This window comes from Mesoplodon densirostris, chromosome 12, assembly GCF_025265405.1.
Source record: "Mesoplodon densirostris isolate mMesDen1 chromosome 12, mMesDen1 primary haplotype, whole genome shotgun sequence".
Classification (NCBI taxonomy): domain Eukaryota; kingdom Metazoa; phylum Chordata; class Mammalia; order Artiodactyla; family Ziphiidae; genus Mesoplodon; species Mesoplodon densirostris.
In genome coordinates, this window is record NC_082672.1 from 37,516,960 (window position 1) to 37,533,954 (window position 16,995).

Genomic DNA, 16,995 nt, shown 5'->3' on the forward strand with positions numbered 1-16,995 from the left:
TTCCCGGTTCTGCTCCTGGTCCCATGCCTAATGAATTAGATTATTGCAATTTTCCAGGCCTTTATTAATTCATTTGTATAGAAAATAAGCAACAAGAATAGTGTTCTTAAGGGCTCTTAGCAAAGATATGAGAGATGTTTGACACAGTTTCCTAATGACCTGGTAATTGTTTAGCAATGATGTGAAAGTGTTCCAATACAAACCTCTTACTGCCTCCAGGCTTTAAAAAATGATTCAGCTTTCTCTTCACAATTACTCTTAGTCTAAAACTGAGCAAAGTTTGAATACAGTCATGGAAGATAAAAACTGTGGGATCATGCAATCCTTTTTTTAATGCTTTTCATTTAACAAAACACCATCAGCATTCAGTCATATTGTAGATATTTGCTCGTCATTCTGAAGCAACTCCAAGAATAATGGAATGATTCTGAGTGCCTCTGGTGGTTACAGGAAATGTTGCAGTGATGTGTGTGGTGTTTAGCTCACAGATTTCCTCCTCAGAGGACCAAACGAGCTAGCAACTTGACTCCAAAAGTTCTTTGAGCAGCCTTTATTCATGCTGCTTGGGACTAGGCTTATGACCTCCTGGAGTTAATTGCAGCTGCCAGTCTTCCCTGCAAGGCCAGCTGCTTTTTATGGTCAGAGGAGATAAACAGAGGCTCAATAGGAGATCTATTTCTGGATGTTGAAAGGGCCTCTGTGCTGCTGGTTGCAGGGGTGTGTGTGTGTGGGGGGGGAATCATCCAACCTCCCTCATGGAATGACTGGGTGATTTCTCGGGCTGTCCTCATGCAGGCACTTCCTGTACCCAATTGAAATAGTAGATCGGCTAAGAGAAACAAGTGTTAAAGCATCTTACAGTATGCAATGATGTCTAACTTGGCAAGCCAATATGTTAATTCAAGGTTGAATTAATGACCAGGGTAGGAAGTGTATTAATTTGGGGTCACTATTACAACCCAGCGATTGTTAAGGACATTCTCTGGGTCAAGTGTGATTTGCTTGAGGGAAGGGAGATTCCATTCATTGAACACTACTTTGAACCTCCTGCTTGAACAGTATCCACAGTATGTTTATTTGCATTGTGCAGTTGTTAAAGCAAAATTTAACTTTATTCAATTGTGAAAGAGGTTTTTAACTGTTGTAGTTTAACTTCATTACATATTACTGTTCATATAATATGTGTGTTAGTGATCTGGTCCCCCCACATTCAAGGAAGGGAACTTGGCTACAGAAAGATGGAACATCTCCTCCAAGGCCAGGCACCCATGAGCAGGCAGTAGAAGCCAGGCCTTTGGACTCAAGTCATGCTGTTTTCACTACCCCAGACCACCTTATTCATGTGATCTAAGTTTCTTGGTTAAGAACGCAAGTCAGGGGCTTCCCTGGTGGCGCAGTGGTTGAGAGTCTGCCTGCCGATGCAGGGGACGCGGGTTCGTGCCCCAGTCCGGGAAGATCCCACATGCCGCGGAGCGGCTGGGCCCGTGAGCCATGGCCGCTGAGCCTGCGCGTCCGGAGCCTGTGCTCCGTAACGGGAGAGCGGAGTGAGAGGCCTGTGTAAAAAAAAAAAAAAAAAAAAAAAAAAAAAAGAACGCAAGTCACCTGGAAGTTTATACCGCTTTGAGAACTTCTAGTTGCAAACTAAATGAGTCACAGGTACGAAATGCAGTATGGCGTATATAGTCAATAACTATGGAATATGTTTGTTAACATATGGTAACTAGACTTACTATGGTGATCACTTTGAAATGTATAGAAGTATGGAATTACTATGTTGAGTAACAGGAACTAACTGTTCTAGGCCAATTATACTTCAAAAACAAACAACCTCATAGAAAAAGAGATCAGATTTGTGATCGACAGAGGCAGGGGGTGGAGGGGGAGGGGGGATTGGATGAAGTCAGTCAAAAGGTACAGACTTCCAGTTATAAGATAAATAAGCACTAGGGATGTCATGTACAATATGGTAAATATAATGAACACTGCTGCATGTTATATATGAAAGTTGTTAAAATCTAAATCTTAAAGTTCTCATCACAAAGAAAAATAGTTTTTTCTATTTTTAAAAATTTTGTATCTATATGAGGTGATGGGTGTTCACTAAACTTATTGTGATAATCATTTCCTGATGTACTGATATGTAAATCAAAACATTATGCTGTACACCTTGAACCTTTGCTTAGCACTGTCTCCACTAGACCAGTGTTGGGGCCTGGCCTTCTCCTAAATGCATATACGCTATATTTCTTATAACATAGGAGGAGCTCAATACGTTTACCAAAAAAATAATTAACTGAATAAAAAGTATCAAACAGATTTTCAACAAATGATTAAATCAAAGAGAAAATAATTGGCGGTATTCTGTATGCTCGCAGACATGCTGTCTCATTTGATGGGAGCCTCAGCTCTCTATGGTGATTATTCCCTATTTCCCAATGTTCCTTTGTAAAAAATTGCAGATGTTAAAAGACTGCTTGGGTAACTTGCCTCGGATTCCCTGGCTAATAAGAGGAGACGGAGAAGCAATCCACTGCTGTGGCTCAAATCTCAGCTCTGTCCCTGACAGGCTGTATGACGGGGCAAGTTATTTAGACTCAGTCAATGCTAACGAATAATGTAACAGTGGTAATTCTAATGTTTGGGGGGAACCAGGACACGCTAATGTAGAGGAAAGAAAACTGGCTTTGGGATTGAAATCATATGGGGTTTGCAACTGTCTTGACTTCACTTCTTTGGCTCCTTTTAACTATTCTAGCTTCCTTTTTTTTTTTTTTTTTTTTTTGCGGTACGCGGGCCTCTCACTGTTGCGGCCTCTCCCGTTGCGGAGCACAGGCTCCGGACGCGCAGGCTCAGCAGCCATGGCTCACGGGCCCAGCCGCTCCGCGGCATGTGGGATCCTCCCGGACTGGGGCACGAACCCGCGTCCCCTGCATCGGCAGGCGGACTCTCAACCACTGCGCCACCAGGGAAGCCCTCTAGCTTCTTAAATGTCCCTTTCTTTCCTCTTTCCTTTCCCTTCTCCCTTTCATCCCGTTCTTCTGTTCCTTTTCTTTTGGGTAACGTTTTTAAATGAGATGTAGAAACTTTATCAGCCAGGTTTATGAGAAGTGATCTGGCAAATGGAAGCTGCGATCAGAACACTGCAGGCAACTGTCTTCTAGCCTCCCCATAAAATTAGTTTAATTTAATTTAAAAATTCACCTCAATTAAAAAACAAACAAAACAACTTTCTTCCTTTAAACATGCAGGAATGGGATGTGTTGCTGGCGCACAGACGTCGCAGCCTCGCTGTCCCTCCCCTTGTGCTCGCGGAGGAGACTCGCTTCTCCCAGAAGCCCTGACCAGAGGAGCGGGCAACAGCGGAGGTGGGCGGGGGGAGGGAGGCGGCGAGCAGCGCCCGGGCCGCAAGCGCCCCACCCCTGTCCCCGCCAGACGCCCGGAGGCAAGGCGGTCACCGCCCGCAGCCAGTCCGACTTGCTCAGGGCAGCCGGCGGCCTCGTGCGGGGGTTGCTGGGGACCAAGATGCTCGTGGGCACTGGCTCCGCCTCCCCCGAAGGAAGGCTTTTGCAACCCCTGGATCCCAGGACTGTAGTGGTCCTTGGGGCGCCTCCCACTGGACCGGGTGTACCTGGTCCCGGCCTGCGCTGGGAGAGGATGCGCGGAGCGGGTCTCTGAGTGTAAGCTCCTGTCCGGAGACGCCCTTTCTGCTTTGGACAAAGGCAACCCCAATTTGTTTTTGTTGCGGACTGGGGAGAAGGATGTTGAAACTGTGAAATGGTATTTCCCTCTCCCTCCCCTCCCCTCCCCTCCCCTCCCCTCCCCTCCCCTTCCCTTTCCTCCCCTTCCCTTCCCTTCCCTTCCCTTCCCTTCCCCCTTCCCTTCCCTTCCCTTCCCTTCTCTTCCCTTCCCCCTTCCCTTCCCTTCCTTCCTGCCCTCTCTTTTCTTTTCTCTTTCCTTTTCTTCTCTCTCCCTCCCTTCTTTCCTTTCTTCCTTTCCTTCTTTCTTCCCAAAAGATATCAGAATTTTCCCAGGGGAAGGAACTACCTACTTGCAGTTTGAATGAAGGCTTTGCTGCATGACTTCAAACAGATCACTGAACTTTTGGTATTTTTAGTTTTGTTTCATTTGTAAAACTTATAAAATGGGGATAATATAACACCACAGGGTGGCTGTAAGGATTATCATAACAATACATTTGAACATACTGGATGGACAGAGATCCTGTATGAACACATAACAGGTTCATGTCAAGCGTTATCCATTAAAATAATTTGCCTTTTGGCAAAACACGATGTCTAGGAATGATACCAAGCTAGCATATTCCAGTACTTGTGAGTGATATCAATGAATCATATTGTATGGGCCAATGTGTCCATAATAATAAGAGCTAACGTTTATTGAAAGCTTGTTAAGATCAAGGCACTATGTTAAGTGCTTTACATGGTGTTTTTAAAACTCAGTGAACCCTCACAGCTCACTTGGAGGCATGTGCTGCCCTCCCCATTACAGAAGAGAAAACTGAGCCACAGAGAAGTTAAGTGACTTGGCCAAGGTTACACACCCTGCAAGAGGCAGAGTTGGGGTTTGAATACAGCAGCCTAGCCACCCAGCTATGGTCTTAACCTCTTTGCAAACCTACCTCAATTGCGATCTGAGGATTAAAACCTGGCCTATTGTAAGTTTCATTTCTAATAATCTAGTTATTTTATATTAAGTTCCTAATAGTACCTTGTCTAACACCCATATGAAGTGATACAATATTTTTATCATCCCTTCCTAGTCAATAACCCGCACCCCTAAGGTAACTAGTGTTGTGACTCTGTCACCATCGATTAGTTTTATCATCATATAAATATATCCCCTTTTGTGTCTGGCTTCATTTGCTCAACAGGTCTGTGAGATTCAACCATATTTTTGTGCACTGCTCTGTAGATTTTTAAGAAATTATTATTTTTTCATTGTTGTTGCTCTGTAGTATTCCATGGTATAAATCTACCCCAGTATACTTATCCACATTACTCTTGATGGGAATCCTTATACATGTCCTTTGGTCAACAAATGCCCTTGTTTCCCTAATTATAGATCTAGGGAAAGAATTGCTAGGTTAAAGAGAAGGCATATATATTTAGCTCTAATGGTTTACTGGTTTCTACTTTCCCCACTCCTGTCCAGCCTCTTTTGTCTAAAGAGCAGTCACCACCCTAAGCCAAATTCTTAATTTCACAGTATTTGCTTCTTTATCACACCCCATGCAGAATGATCGTCACTGTTCTGTGTGCCTTCCTCAAAACATGCCACAGCAACACAACACAATCCACCTTCCAAAATACACACTCATGAATTTCTATGCATTCCTGCTTCTCCATTCTTAGAATCTAGCGCAGAAATGACTTTGATAACTTTCCAAATTTACTTATGTACATGTAATTTTGGCACTGCCAAATTTTATCTTTTAATTTCTTTAAATTCCAAATCTATTGGAAAAAAACCTCAAGAGTCTTCTCTTTTAAAAACTTTTATTAGGCATTGCTAGATGACGCTGCACGATGTCTTGCACACATCATGCGAGTAAACAGCACTCCACAGGAATCCATACAACAGTTCATACAGTGACAATCAAAGTAGTTGATTCCCATTATAGTTTGCATCCAAGTAGAGTGAATGTCGTTACACCCCTCCATGAGATCTGATCTCACAATTAAGATTACCCTTCCATTCTAAAACAATCAACCAAAAACAAACAAACAAACAAAAAAATAGAAGCCCAACCACAACAAAAAGCCATAGGGGTGTTACTGAAAGTCCAAAATTGGACTCCAAAATTTCACAAAGTATCAATCTTTTGAAAGACTAGCCCCTAAATTTTAGGGTAGCCCCTAAAATTTGTGTGATCTGACACTTGGGTTGCTTTTACCGCCAGCAGCAAGTGAGATTGTATTTATGAAGAAGGTTCATTACACTGATATATATCCACTGAAAATTCTTGAGGTAATAGATTTTTAAATCTCATTCCTTAAAAAAAAAAAAAATCTGTTAATTTCCATGTCCTGTCCAGCAGGACATATCTGTTGGCAGGAAGATTCTTTTCCTCTTTTTTTCTTTGTCAAATATTTACACATATTTGCGTATACAACCTGTGTCTTTGTCTTTTCTAAGCACATGATTTATCTAATTATTCACTACACATTCATCAGGAAAAGTTGAATTACTTACTATAGTACATAAAGAATACAACAAAACCAGCTTTTTGTATAACACAAAAGGCAAAGACCAAGAAGAGCAAGATAATATATTGTACAAAATGTCTTGATGTCGATAAAGCCCACTGTGAGTTTATAACTCTGTGTAAATAGCAAACACCATCATTCTTCAGCATCTGTGTGGAAGCAGATTACAGACAAAATATTACCAAAGACAAGTGGTAGTGAACTGGTCGAATTCCTGAAGTACCATATAATTACCTTTATTTTTAATGTTTTTTGTAAAGTAATTTTGCCCTAATTGGAGCTATAGATAAAGACTGATAACCATTCCAACTCCTGTTTTAAACTTTAATAATCAGCATTCTTTTTGGTGGTTTAAAAATACATTTCAATTATAATGGCTTCAATTTATGGTGTTTAAGATCCTTTTTAAAATACTTTAGCTTAAAAATGAACAATGAGTTTAAGAAAAATATATTGGCTAACCTGCTGTTCTAGAGATAATACAGTGAATGAAAGTAGCAAATGCAGCCTATATATATATTCCTAGAGATACACTGTCTCATCAGCACTTTAAATAGAAGGACAAAAGAACACTCACAAAAAAATATATGGCTCTTTAGATAAGAAATAAAGTCAAGTGAAAAAAATAAGGCACTAAGAACATATATAAATGTTTTATATTCTCATCACACAAAGCACCGTATGGAAGGTTAAAGGGACTATACATTAGTGCTATTGGAAAATGGTAATAAACCCAGTTTCTCTGACTTTTATTCACTAATTTCTTCTTTTCTTATAAGTCATTAATGTATAAACCCTAAAATGGTGGGGGGAAATTATATATTCTGCTAAAAGCACAATTCATGGAACCAACAGCATGAAATAATCATTTGGAGATAAGAAGCAGATTGCTCTAAAAATGTAAGAAATTAAGGTCTTAAATACTCCTGATTTTTCAACATTTTCATCACAAAAGAATTTGCTTCCTTTCCAGTTTTCTTTTAGGAATTTCTACAAAAGAGTATTAATATTTTCTATTTTCTTATTTTATTTCTACATGCCTCTTTCTTAAAATATAATCATAATGATTTCCTCCACATAGTTTTATGAATACCAAAGTTAACAGTATGACTAATGAAATGTAGACAAAGTTAAAAAGTAAAATTATATAAATACTTTCAATGTCACTGAAAATGTAAAGAAAATCTCTTTTCAACCAGGCTCCTATATAAATATGAAAGTAGTATGACATTATTTGGAAAATGGCTACAAGTTTTACAGAACAGGAAAAACGTGTAATGTAATGAAACTATGGACAAGATCTAGTACAAACTACTAGTGAAAGTCATTCATCTTAAAATTAAGAAATTCTTCTCATTTGCTGTTGTTTGTGAGGATGTAATTATTGATAAAATGGGATATATTCTGGTAATTCAAACAGGAGGTAACAATTATTCTTTAGAACTACAATTTCTAAATATACAGTAATGACAGCGTAAACACCCAAATGTTTTTCTTTTTAGCATTTTACATTCTTTGAGTAAAAGGAGAATGTGAATACAGTAATTTAATAGGCCCACAATTTTGCAATATATATTTACATATAAATAAATTTGTTTCATGAATATATCTTATAATCAATTTTGTTTACAATAGAAACAAAACAACTAACTGTTGTGGCTTCTTAATAAATAATGTGTTGTTATGTTATGTTAAAATGTGTTAACCTAACAACATTTTTATGCCACTGTTTTTGTGTTCCTTCTACACAGAACTATTTCTATGTTCTCTCGGAATTTACTACTTATTAAATAATAATTTCTTTCATAAGCAACATATATATATCATATATATATATACCAATTAGTGTTCTAGGTTTCATACAAAATATAAGGTTGGTTCACCTTTTTCAAGACCATCTACAGAATTTAAATTATGATGAAAATGATCGAATAACAAAATTAAGCTGTTGCCACGTGGAATTAAAAAAATAGGTCTTAGGCAGACGTAGAGAATGGACATGAGGACACAGGGAGGGGGAAGGGTAAGCTGGGACAAAGTGAGAAAGTGGCATGGACATATATACACTACCACATGTAAAATAGATAGCTAGTAGGAAGCAGCCACATAGCACAGGGAGATTAGCTCGGTGCTTTGTGTCCACCTAGAGGGGTGGGATAGGGAGGGTGGGAGGGAGACGCAAGAGGGAGGGGATATGGGGATATATGTATATGTATAGCTGATTCACTTTGTTATAAAGCAGAAACTAACACACCATTGTAAAGCAATTATACTGCAATAAAGATGTTTAAAAAATAGGTCTTAGAGAAAGGGTTTGTAATCAGCTGATAAAGTCATACTTTATCTAGAATTTTCTTTATCAAGGAACATAAAGCATGCTAATTTTGTTTAAACTGAAAAAAATTCAGATATTTCTATCAAATATTTAGACAGTATTTACTCAAGGGAAACAATAAAGTTATATTTGGACATAGAGGAAGTAATATATTAATGAAAAAATATTATTTTTAAGAACTTGACTGGATTATTGACATGATTTCTCCAGCTGGGGCATGAGGTGAACACCTAACTTTATAGGGAACTGATGACCGATGTAGTCTGCCAGCTACAAGGAAAAATCTGAAGTAACATCATCTCAGCAATTTGAGGGGATTTTTAACACCCAAGTTTGACTATCCCTTGAATTTTTCCATATCATGTAATAAACCTATGCTAAATATATCTTGAGTGTGGCTTATATCTAAATCATATCAATGAAAAAGTTGAACATTTGCAAACGATGCATGGTTTCTCTAGAATAGGGCTGATATTAGTTACATGCAATACCATCCACTTTAGATTATCAGGAAGTCTAATAACATTCCCAGAATTAAGAATCCACAGTCAAGTACAAATGCGACAATATTATAAATCCAGCCCTAAGTCCAAGCTGTGGTGCTTTTTGTTGAAACAAAGACCCCCAAACCACACATTTGGTCATTTTGGATGAATCAAGGATGATCTGGGGTCAGAGTGGATGAATGTCCACACATGCTTTCTGTCCAACTAATAGGCAAACACAATATTGACCTTATAATAATCATGAAACAATTTCTGAAGCTTGGTTTCAGAGTATTTCTAGGCTCTCTGATTCAAATAACGTCTCATTCATTTTACTTCTTGTCAGAGGGCTGGGCAGGGTTCTCCAACTCCTATCAGGAAGAGGGACGTGTTCCAAGTATTCCTGAGATGTTTTAACTTACAGATAAAGGAAGACAAGGTATATTATGTTTACTACCAGGGCCAAATTCTGGAGTCCTTTCAGTTTGAATTTCATTAGAGTCAAAAAAGTTAATGGTGAGAGAATTTATCCCACACTTCGTCAAGATGGGAAGGGGACTGCAGAGGGAAAAAGAAAGATAACTAGGAAATCTAAAAAGAAAACAGAAACTTGATGTTGAAGTATGTGAGTATCACTTCACAAGCAGGGAAGAAAGTCATTTAACATGATGGAACAGAGTGACAAAAATGTGGGATAGACCTGAAAAACAAACAAACAAAAATTTCTATGCTAATAAGTCTGTGTAATCTAAGTAATGCAGTAAGTAAATATACCTTATGAAATTTCTTTTATAAGCTAAAAGGAAGTGTCCAAAAAAAAGGCAGTAGTAGTTTTTTATGTTTTCTTTTAAATTTATTGCCTTTTAAGTTCATATTGTTATTCTCAAAATAGTCACTTCTTTAGTCAAAAAAGAATATAGTTTATAATATACATAATTACATGCTGCTAAAATTGGCACTATGTATGAGAAAATGTAAGGTATGTGATATATGAAGACTTCAGCTAATGCCCCAAATAGACAATTACAAGTCTCACACTTCTGTGACTCTCTGCTTCTTGGATTTTGATAAAGTGACTACAGTCCAGCCTCAGAACAGTGATATACAATAAAAGCCCCAAATAACAGTTGGCCAAGAAAGGAGTATTAGTTCTACCCTCTAAACCAGAGTTACAAAGGAATGCCTTTCTCTTATAAAGGTTTGCATTGAAAACGTAGCATTTCACAATCTTGAATACTCCCCAAATTTGGAACTCTGATTTTGTTCAGACCATAGTTTAATGCCTCTATAAAATTATTTCAGTTTTATTAAAGTAATAATTATAGATATTCATATTAAAATGGGACTTGCAACTTATTTTCCAGAGGAGGAAAATGTCATAATTAAAACACAATGATTTGAAAAACAAAATATGCTCAAACTGGCTGTTGATGGTAGTTTTAATTTACTGTGTTACTAATCAGTGGAATTTCTTTATAGATTTCATGAAAAATAAAAATGCAGCTAAAACTTTCAGTAGAAACTAACTTAATATTTTAAACAAACATTCCAACTAGGTTATTAGGTAACATGTATTAATTACTTGCTACGTTTGAGCTCCTAATACCAATTTCTAGGATTACTATAATTTCAGAAACTTGGCTACATCTTTTCCAGGTATGTTTTACTTGTTTTAAATTTCCAGCTTCTGATTCCACCCCCTCTCTCTGCCCCCCTGCCAAATTTAAAGAGGTGACATATATTTGCTAATACTGTTATTCTACTGTCTCCATCAAAATACTGCAATTAGTTTCCTCAACTCTGTCAAATTGCTTAAATGGCACAAGTATTTTAAAGTGCATTATTGGATCTTAAGGCTATATTTATATTAAGCATTAACACAAAACAATAAAGTTGACCACAGGAAAGATTACTTTCAATAGTTGGGATAGATTTCAGCCACAAATATGAAAGGTTAGGCATACAATCCAATGGGAAGACTCACATTAAGGCATATATGCAGCCTGCATATAAAATTCAAATATAAAATGGCATTTGCCGTGAATTTTTATTTTGGTACTTCATGAAGTATACCAATGGATATTATTTAGGCCACTAACTTTTTATAATTATGAATTTAATAGAGCTCATAAAAGTCTAGTGTTAAAAACAACTGCATTGTTTAACAAGTGAGGAACCAGATCCATTTGGTGGCACGTGTACTCAATTTGACAAAGGTCTGGAAGGAATGCTAGTGCTTTGCACGTGCCTGAGTGAGTTTTTAACCCACTCCTTTCTCTCCTCCTCTTTTCTAGTGTAGAGGAGCTGGTTAGAATCTCAAAGGAGTGTAGAAAAATGAGGTTGATCGTTCGGGGACTGGAAGAGTATTTTGAAGGTCCTTTAGGGGATCCACGGGCCATGTATTTAGGTGATAGGATTGAAGGATAAAGACTACCTGTGGCTTTGGGACTCAGGAAATGGTGGGTGACACAAGACAGGGAATTTCCTGAGAGGCACCACTGAATCCTGATATCACAGCAAGCAAAGTACAATTAAAGATACCAGGTTGTAACCCGACCAGTGTTTATCTTTGATTGTTTTCCAGTCTGTTCTACCTTTAGGATACAATAGCACTTATCAGAAAATCAAGGTGGTGGCAACAGAATGTTGTTTGTGCCAAAAGGTTTGACCCCTCTTTTCTTAACTTCACATACAGGAGTTCTTAGGGAAATGCTGGGATTCATTGTAAAATAAAGGTTTCATGTTATTCCAAGTTTAGGAGCATCCCAACAAACCACCAAACCTCACATACAGTCAAAATTATTTTTCTGTGGAGAATGTGGTCATTCATAATTACCAGCATGTTGCTTCCTACTTTTCACAATGGCATAATTAAGTTCCTCTGTGGAGCAACATGCATGAACATGGATAGTGTTTTAAAGAACGTGACAAACATGATCGCTTTGGCTATTTCATTTAAATCCCTCAAGTTTTAAAACTAGGCAATCCAAATGTCAATGCATCTTTCTCACATTATCTTATAGACATCTCATTGCATTTTATTTTTATTGGAATAAGATGAATTTTCTTCTGTAAGTGTTGGCAAGATGTTTATTTGGCTAATCAAGCATGGGGGGGGGAAGTTATCCTGCAAAAGATGCTTTTCTTTAAAAATTATGCACTTTTACACAAGTCTTTCTCCAAGAAAAGGGCCTTAAATATATTATCTCTATGATCTCATTCATTGAAAATGCATTAAAATTTTATTACTAATATAAAAACCAAATTTAAAAACTTATGAAAATGTTCACACAGTGACAAAAATATATGTAAAGGATCTTCACTAATGCTTTGTAACAGAGAAGTGAAAACAATCTTGATGTTCATTCAATAGGAGACTGATTAAATAAAGTATAGCCTCACAATGGAATATGTAGTAATTGACAAAAGAATAAGGTACATCTATTTAAACTCTTATGGAAATAGTCACAGGACAGTAAGCATATTATTATTATTTATACAAAATGAATACATACACAGATACACACACACACACGCATACTTATTTGTATATTTATAGATAGTATCTGGAAAGACACATACCAAACTATTAACAGTGGTTACCCCTAGAAAATAAGGGGTGGGGAAAAGCAGAGGAATTTGTATTTTATAATTCAATATAGTTTGATTTTTTTAAAAGGAGCATATATTAAATTTACAATGAAAACATATGAAAAAATGACAAGCCTTGGATAAAAAGATATTCATCTTACATGCATGCTGTTTTTGTTAAAGTCGTTTTTAGAATTTACCCCAAAAGGTGCGATTGTTTTACCTTCAAGTTAGCACTAACATATAAATAATCTTTTATGTTTCTTCTCCCTTTTTAAGATCTTAATGATATTTAGCAAAAAAATTCACAAATAACTACTTTAAGTCACTAGCAGGGAAAGGCCTGATATATACCAACTTTGAAAGCGAAAAATGCATATGTTAATTTTTTAAAATCTATGCAATAGAAAAATGAAAATCCTGTGCAGCACTGTGCACACTATCGCGAGTGCTGATGAAAGAGCCTTCACTGATAACAAACGCCGCTCTGTAAGTGGAAAATTGGAACATTTCCAAATAATATAAAAATATCTCCAAAAGATAAATTATTCGAAGAAAGGAATAAAAATCCCTGAGTAGGCCAAAGACAACAGATACAATAACCTAAGAAAATAGATTATCCAGGACCAGAGAGTATATTATTTAGCTAGATGGTATATATGTATTCACATACAGCTATGTATATGTCTAAGTATATATACATACACATATCATACAGAAACACATCCACTAGATTTAGAATACATCATATTCACACATCGTCAAACTAACACCCAAGTCTAGGAAAGGACAATTTACAAAAATTAAGCACTTTTATAACAGAATTACATGGATTTAGGGCTAGAAATTCCCATTCTCTCAGTTTTAATACTAGAGCAAGTAGAATAGGCACTCAATAAATATTTGTTGGATGGATAGATGGTTGGATGAATCGAAATATGAATTTGTGAAACTAGATTCTTCTTGTATCATGTTATGCTTTAGAAATATGCTATTCCAGGCCATAAATGGCACACCCTCCTCTAACTGGAAATAGACTAGTCCAGCAGTATAGCTTTTCTGAGTGTTACTCAGAAAGAATGGAAGTGCTGGCTTGTTATCTATGAAAGCAAACTTCACTATTATGGACTTTCCAGATCAAATAAAAATGATAAATGTTCTTATACTCTGGAGCCCAACAAGACAAACTATCCATGTTAATGCATGTTTTATCACATAATCTATTTCAATTCAGAAAAGGTTGTTGAAAAGTAAATGCTACATCTACGCCAATAGCTAATGTTAAGGATCTGGAGACAAGTGGAAACTTTAAGCTTCTTAGAGGTCTTTAATTCCCTTCTGCTGATGAACATTCGTGATGAAAACAAACAAAAAAAAAACAGTTTAGTTACTTGTCCTTTTCTTATTTTTAAAGATTTCTCAGCTTGGTAAAACATCCTGAAAATATTTTTTTCATTTTTTTTTGTTTCCTCCTCCAAAAGCAGTTTATATTTTAGATAAACCCATGAACACAAAAAGTTTTGTTTTAAATCACCCCTCAATAAGAATATACTAACACATTATTATGCATTTGAGCAATAAACATAAGAAAAATCCTTCAAAAACAGTATTTGTTTTTATGAAAAACTTGAGAAGTAAAAGAGAGAGAGAGAGAGGGAAAGGAGAGGTGAGAGGGTGGGGTTTTAAACAATATCATATGCTTAACCTAAAGCATAATTATTGTAATCACAAGTTCGTTAAAAAATTAGCAGAATAGGGATATGTTTAAAGGCCTCAGCAGTTCTCTCTACAGCACACTTATTTAAATTAATTATAGAGTGAAGCAAGTATGCCAACATATAAGAAATCTGAAAAAGAAGACAGGTCTTGAGAATTTCCTAGGAGCAGCCTATTAGTTTTATCAGTTTATAAAGTTTGATAATCCTTGAGGTGACACTGCACAAATTTCTCTGTGTGTGTGTGGGACAGAGAGAGAGAGAGAGAGAGAGAGAAAGAGAGAGCAAGAAATAGAAAGGGTCAACATCAAAATAACCTGTTGTGTACGTTGACTTTAATTCAGTACATTACCAAATTATGCCCACAAAGGAACAATCATTTTTAAATATGTCTATGAAAATGTGGAAAAATAGTGTAGGCATGGAACTTGACAAGTACAAGGTATTGGACCTAGTTTTAATACAGATATGTATATATACACACACATTCACACCCCTACACGTATACACTTCAGTAACTATGATTCTTCTCATTTGTTTAGTTTCATTAGTTCCCTTTTGGGCATTGAGATTTTTAACAATTATAGCATCTGAAGGATGAAGGAATTATACTGCTTGGGTCACGGATGAAAACTGGTGCATATGGTGAGCCTTCATCTTCTGAAAAGTGGCCTTGCTTGTTGGTACAGGTGGGACCTTCAGTTATTCACACCAAGTCTCAGAAGAGGGCATGGAGGGAGATTCAGGTACAAAGACAGTCCAAGCAATGCTCAGGAGATGCATGCTCAGACAGTTCTGAGGATAACTGGTTCTAATTAAAATACTTTCTTCCAAGAACCATTAAGAAGATCAGAGTTATGATATAGATGTTTATAGTCTATGAAAGTGACCATTTTGTAAAAGCAGCAATCTGTATAAGGAAAGGACAGGATACCATGCCGGGAATGCACCGGAGCTAGAGGCATTGTGGCCTGCAGAGAACACAGGAGAAGAGATGGCAAAAGGGTCTTCTTGGCAGTTTTCAAGAAGTGACCCTCAGACAGGTGTATAATTCTGTGTAGCTCCTACCCGGACCAGCGTAGTCAGATGAAATCATCTGCATTTACCAGTGCATTCCTGTCCGTGATCGTTTTCTCTGTTTTTTACAAAGGCAATAGATAGGAAATACAAATAAACCTGGGGATTAAAAAAAGAAAGATTAAAGCTAATTAAGAGGACAGGCTTTTAGTATCACAGATTTGAAAATTTTCTATTTTCAAATTTTTATTTTGCTAGCTGTAAATAATCATTATTTAGTAATACATGAAAATGAAAAGTGGGAAGATACCTATGCTATGAAATGTACTTAGTTCTTCAAGATTTCATTCTTTATTGTTTTTCTTCAGCTCCTTCTCCCCCTTTTAATAAAGTCTGTGACACCAGTCTGGATATGAATGTTTTTTATCAAAATATCAAAACTTAGGTTTAAGTCTTCTTTATATCACTAGTCATATCACTTGCACACTGATATTCATGCTTCGGTTTCAGGCCATATAGCATGTTACTTAAGAAAATGGGCAGTGGAGCAAATGTCAGCTTTGATTCCCAGTTCTACCACTTGTGAGGTCCTAGTAAAGACTTAATTTCCTCAACTGTAAAATACAGATAATAACAGTATCTACTTCATAAAGCCTCATTCATTGTAAGAACTTAAATGTTAGTTACCTTATAATTCTATCTGTCCTGCTCATGCAAATTACTTGCTAAACAGAACTTTACATATAAAAATAAATTTATTTAGGAAAAAAGAGAAATCCCATCTACTATGTGGAACAATGATCAAAGCAGCCTTTAGCTCTAGTGCTTAATTTTAAATCCTCTACAGCAATGGTTCTCAAAGTGTGATCCTTGGACCGTCCGCATCAGCATCACCTAACTTTTTAGAACTAGGCCCCTACACTGAATCAGAAACTGTGAGTAGGAACCAGGAACCTGTTTTTTAACCAGCCCTCAAGGTTCTTACAAAGCACTCCAGAGTCTGAGAACCACTGCTCGAAAATACATATTTTAATATACTTGTATGAATAAAACTATATTTATCACTGATACATTTTCTATTTGTTAGTGCTCAAGTATATGTTGGGTACGTGTTCCTATACACATCAAAAGTATCTTTTTGACCCAGGGAACCCTTTTACTAGAACTAACCAAAGACCCAAAGGTGTAACAGAGCCTCTTTTCTTCAATGTTCCAACCTGAACTCAGAATTGGAAAATCTGGGTTCTCGTCTACTGCAATCTTTTGCTAAAATACTAGTTACATTAACTTTTGTATTAAAAGGGGATTAATAATGCTTTATAAGAAACATGAATCAAAGTGTTCATGGACTGAGAAAGTGTCACACAAATACACCCTGTACGAAACATGCTCCTCTGAATCTATAAATCATGTGCTGATTGCTTATTTAGAGCAAGCATGGAACAGGTACCATCTACACTTAATACTGACTCATTATTACATTTACACTCATATTCTCTCTGTGGCACTCAGAGAATTCTCATCTCAGATACATTAAGTATTTCTTACCGATTACAACTGCTATGGCCCCTAGTGCTAATCCCAAGACCAGAATTAGAGGTGCAATGAATAATTTTCCAGCTGGA

At 36.8% G+C, this 16,995-nt stretch overlaps 1 protein-coding gene across 1 annotated transcript in view; it reads right to left on the minus strand.

The window, feature by feature from the left end:
* Positions 1-12,424: 12,424 nt before the first annotated feature.
* Positions 12,425-16,995, minus strand: part of RNF217 (ring finger protein 217) — a 125,289-nt gene continuing 120,718 nt past the window's right edge. The window contains exons 5-6 of the mRNA XM_060115225.1: positions 16,919-16,990; positions 12,425-15,529 (exon numbers count right to left, since the gene is read on the minus strand). Coding sequence (XP_059971208.1) covers positions 15,456-15,529; positions 16,919-16,990 — 146 coding nt within the window. The 3' untranslated portion in view covers positions 12,425-15,455. The remainder of the gene's footprint in view (positions 15,530-16,918; positions 16,991-16,995) is intronic.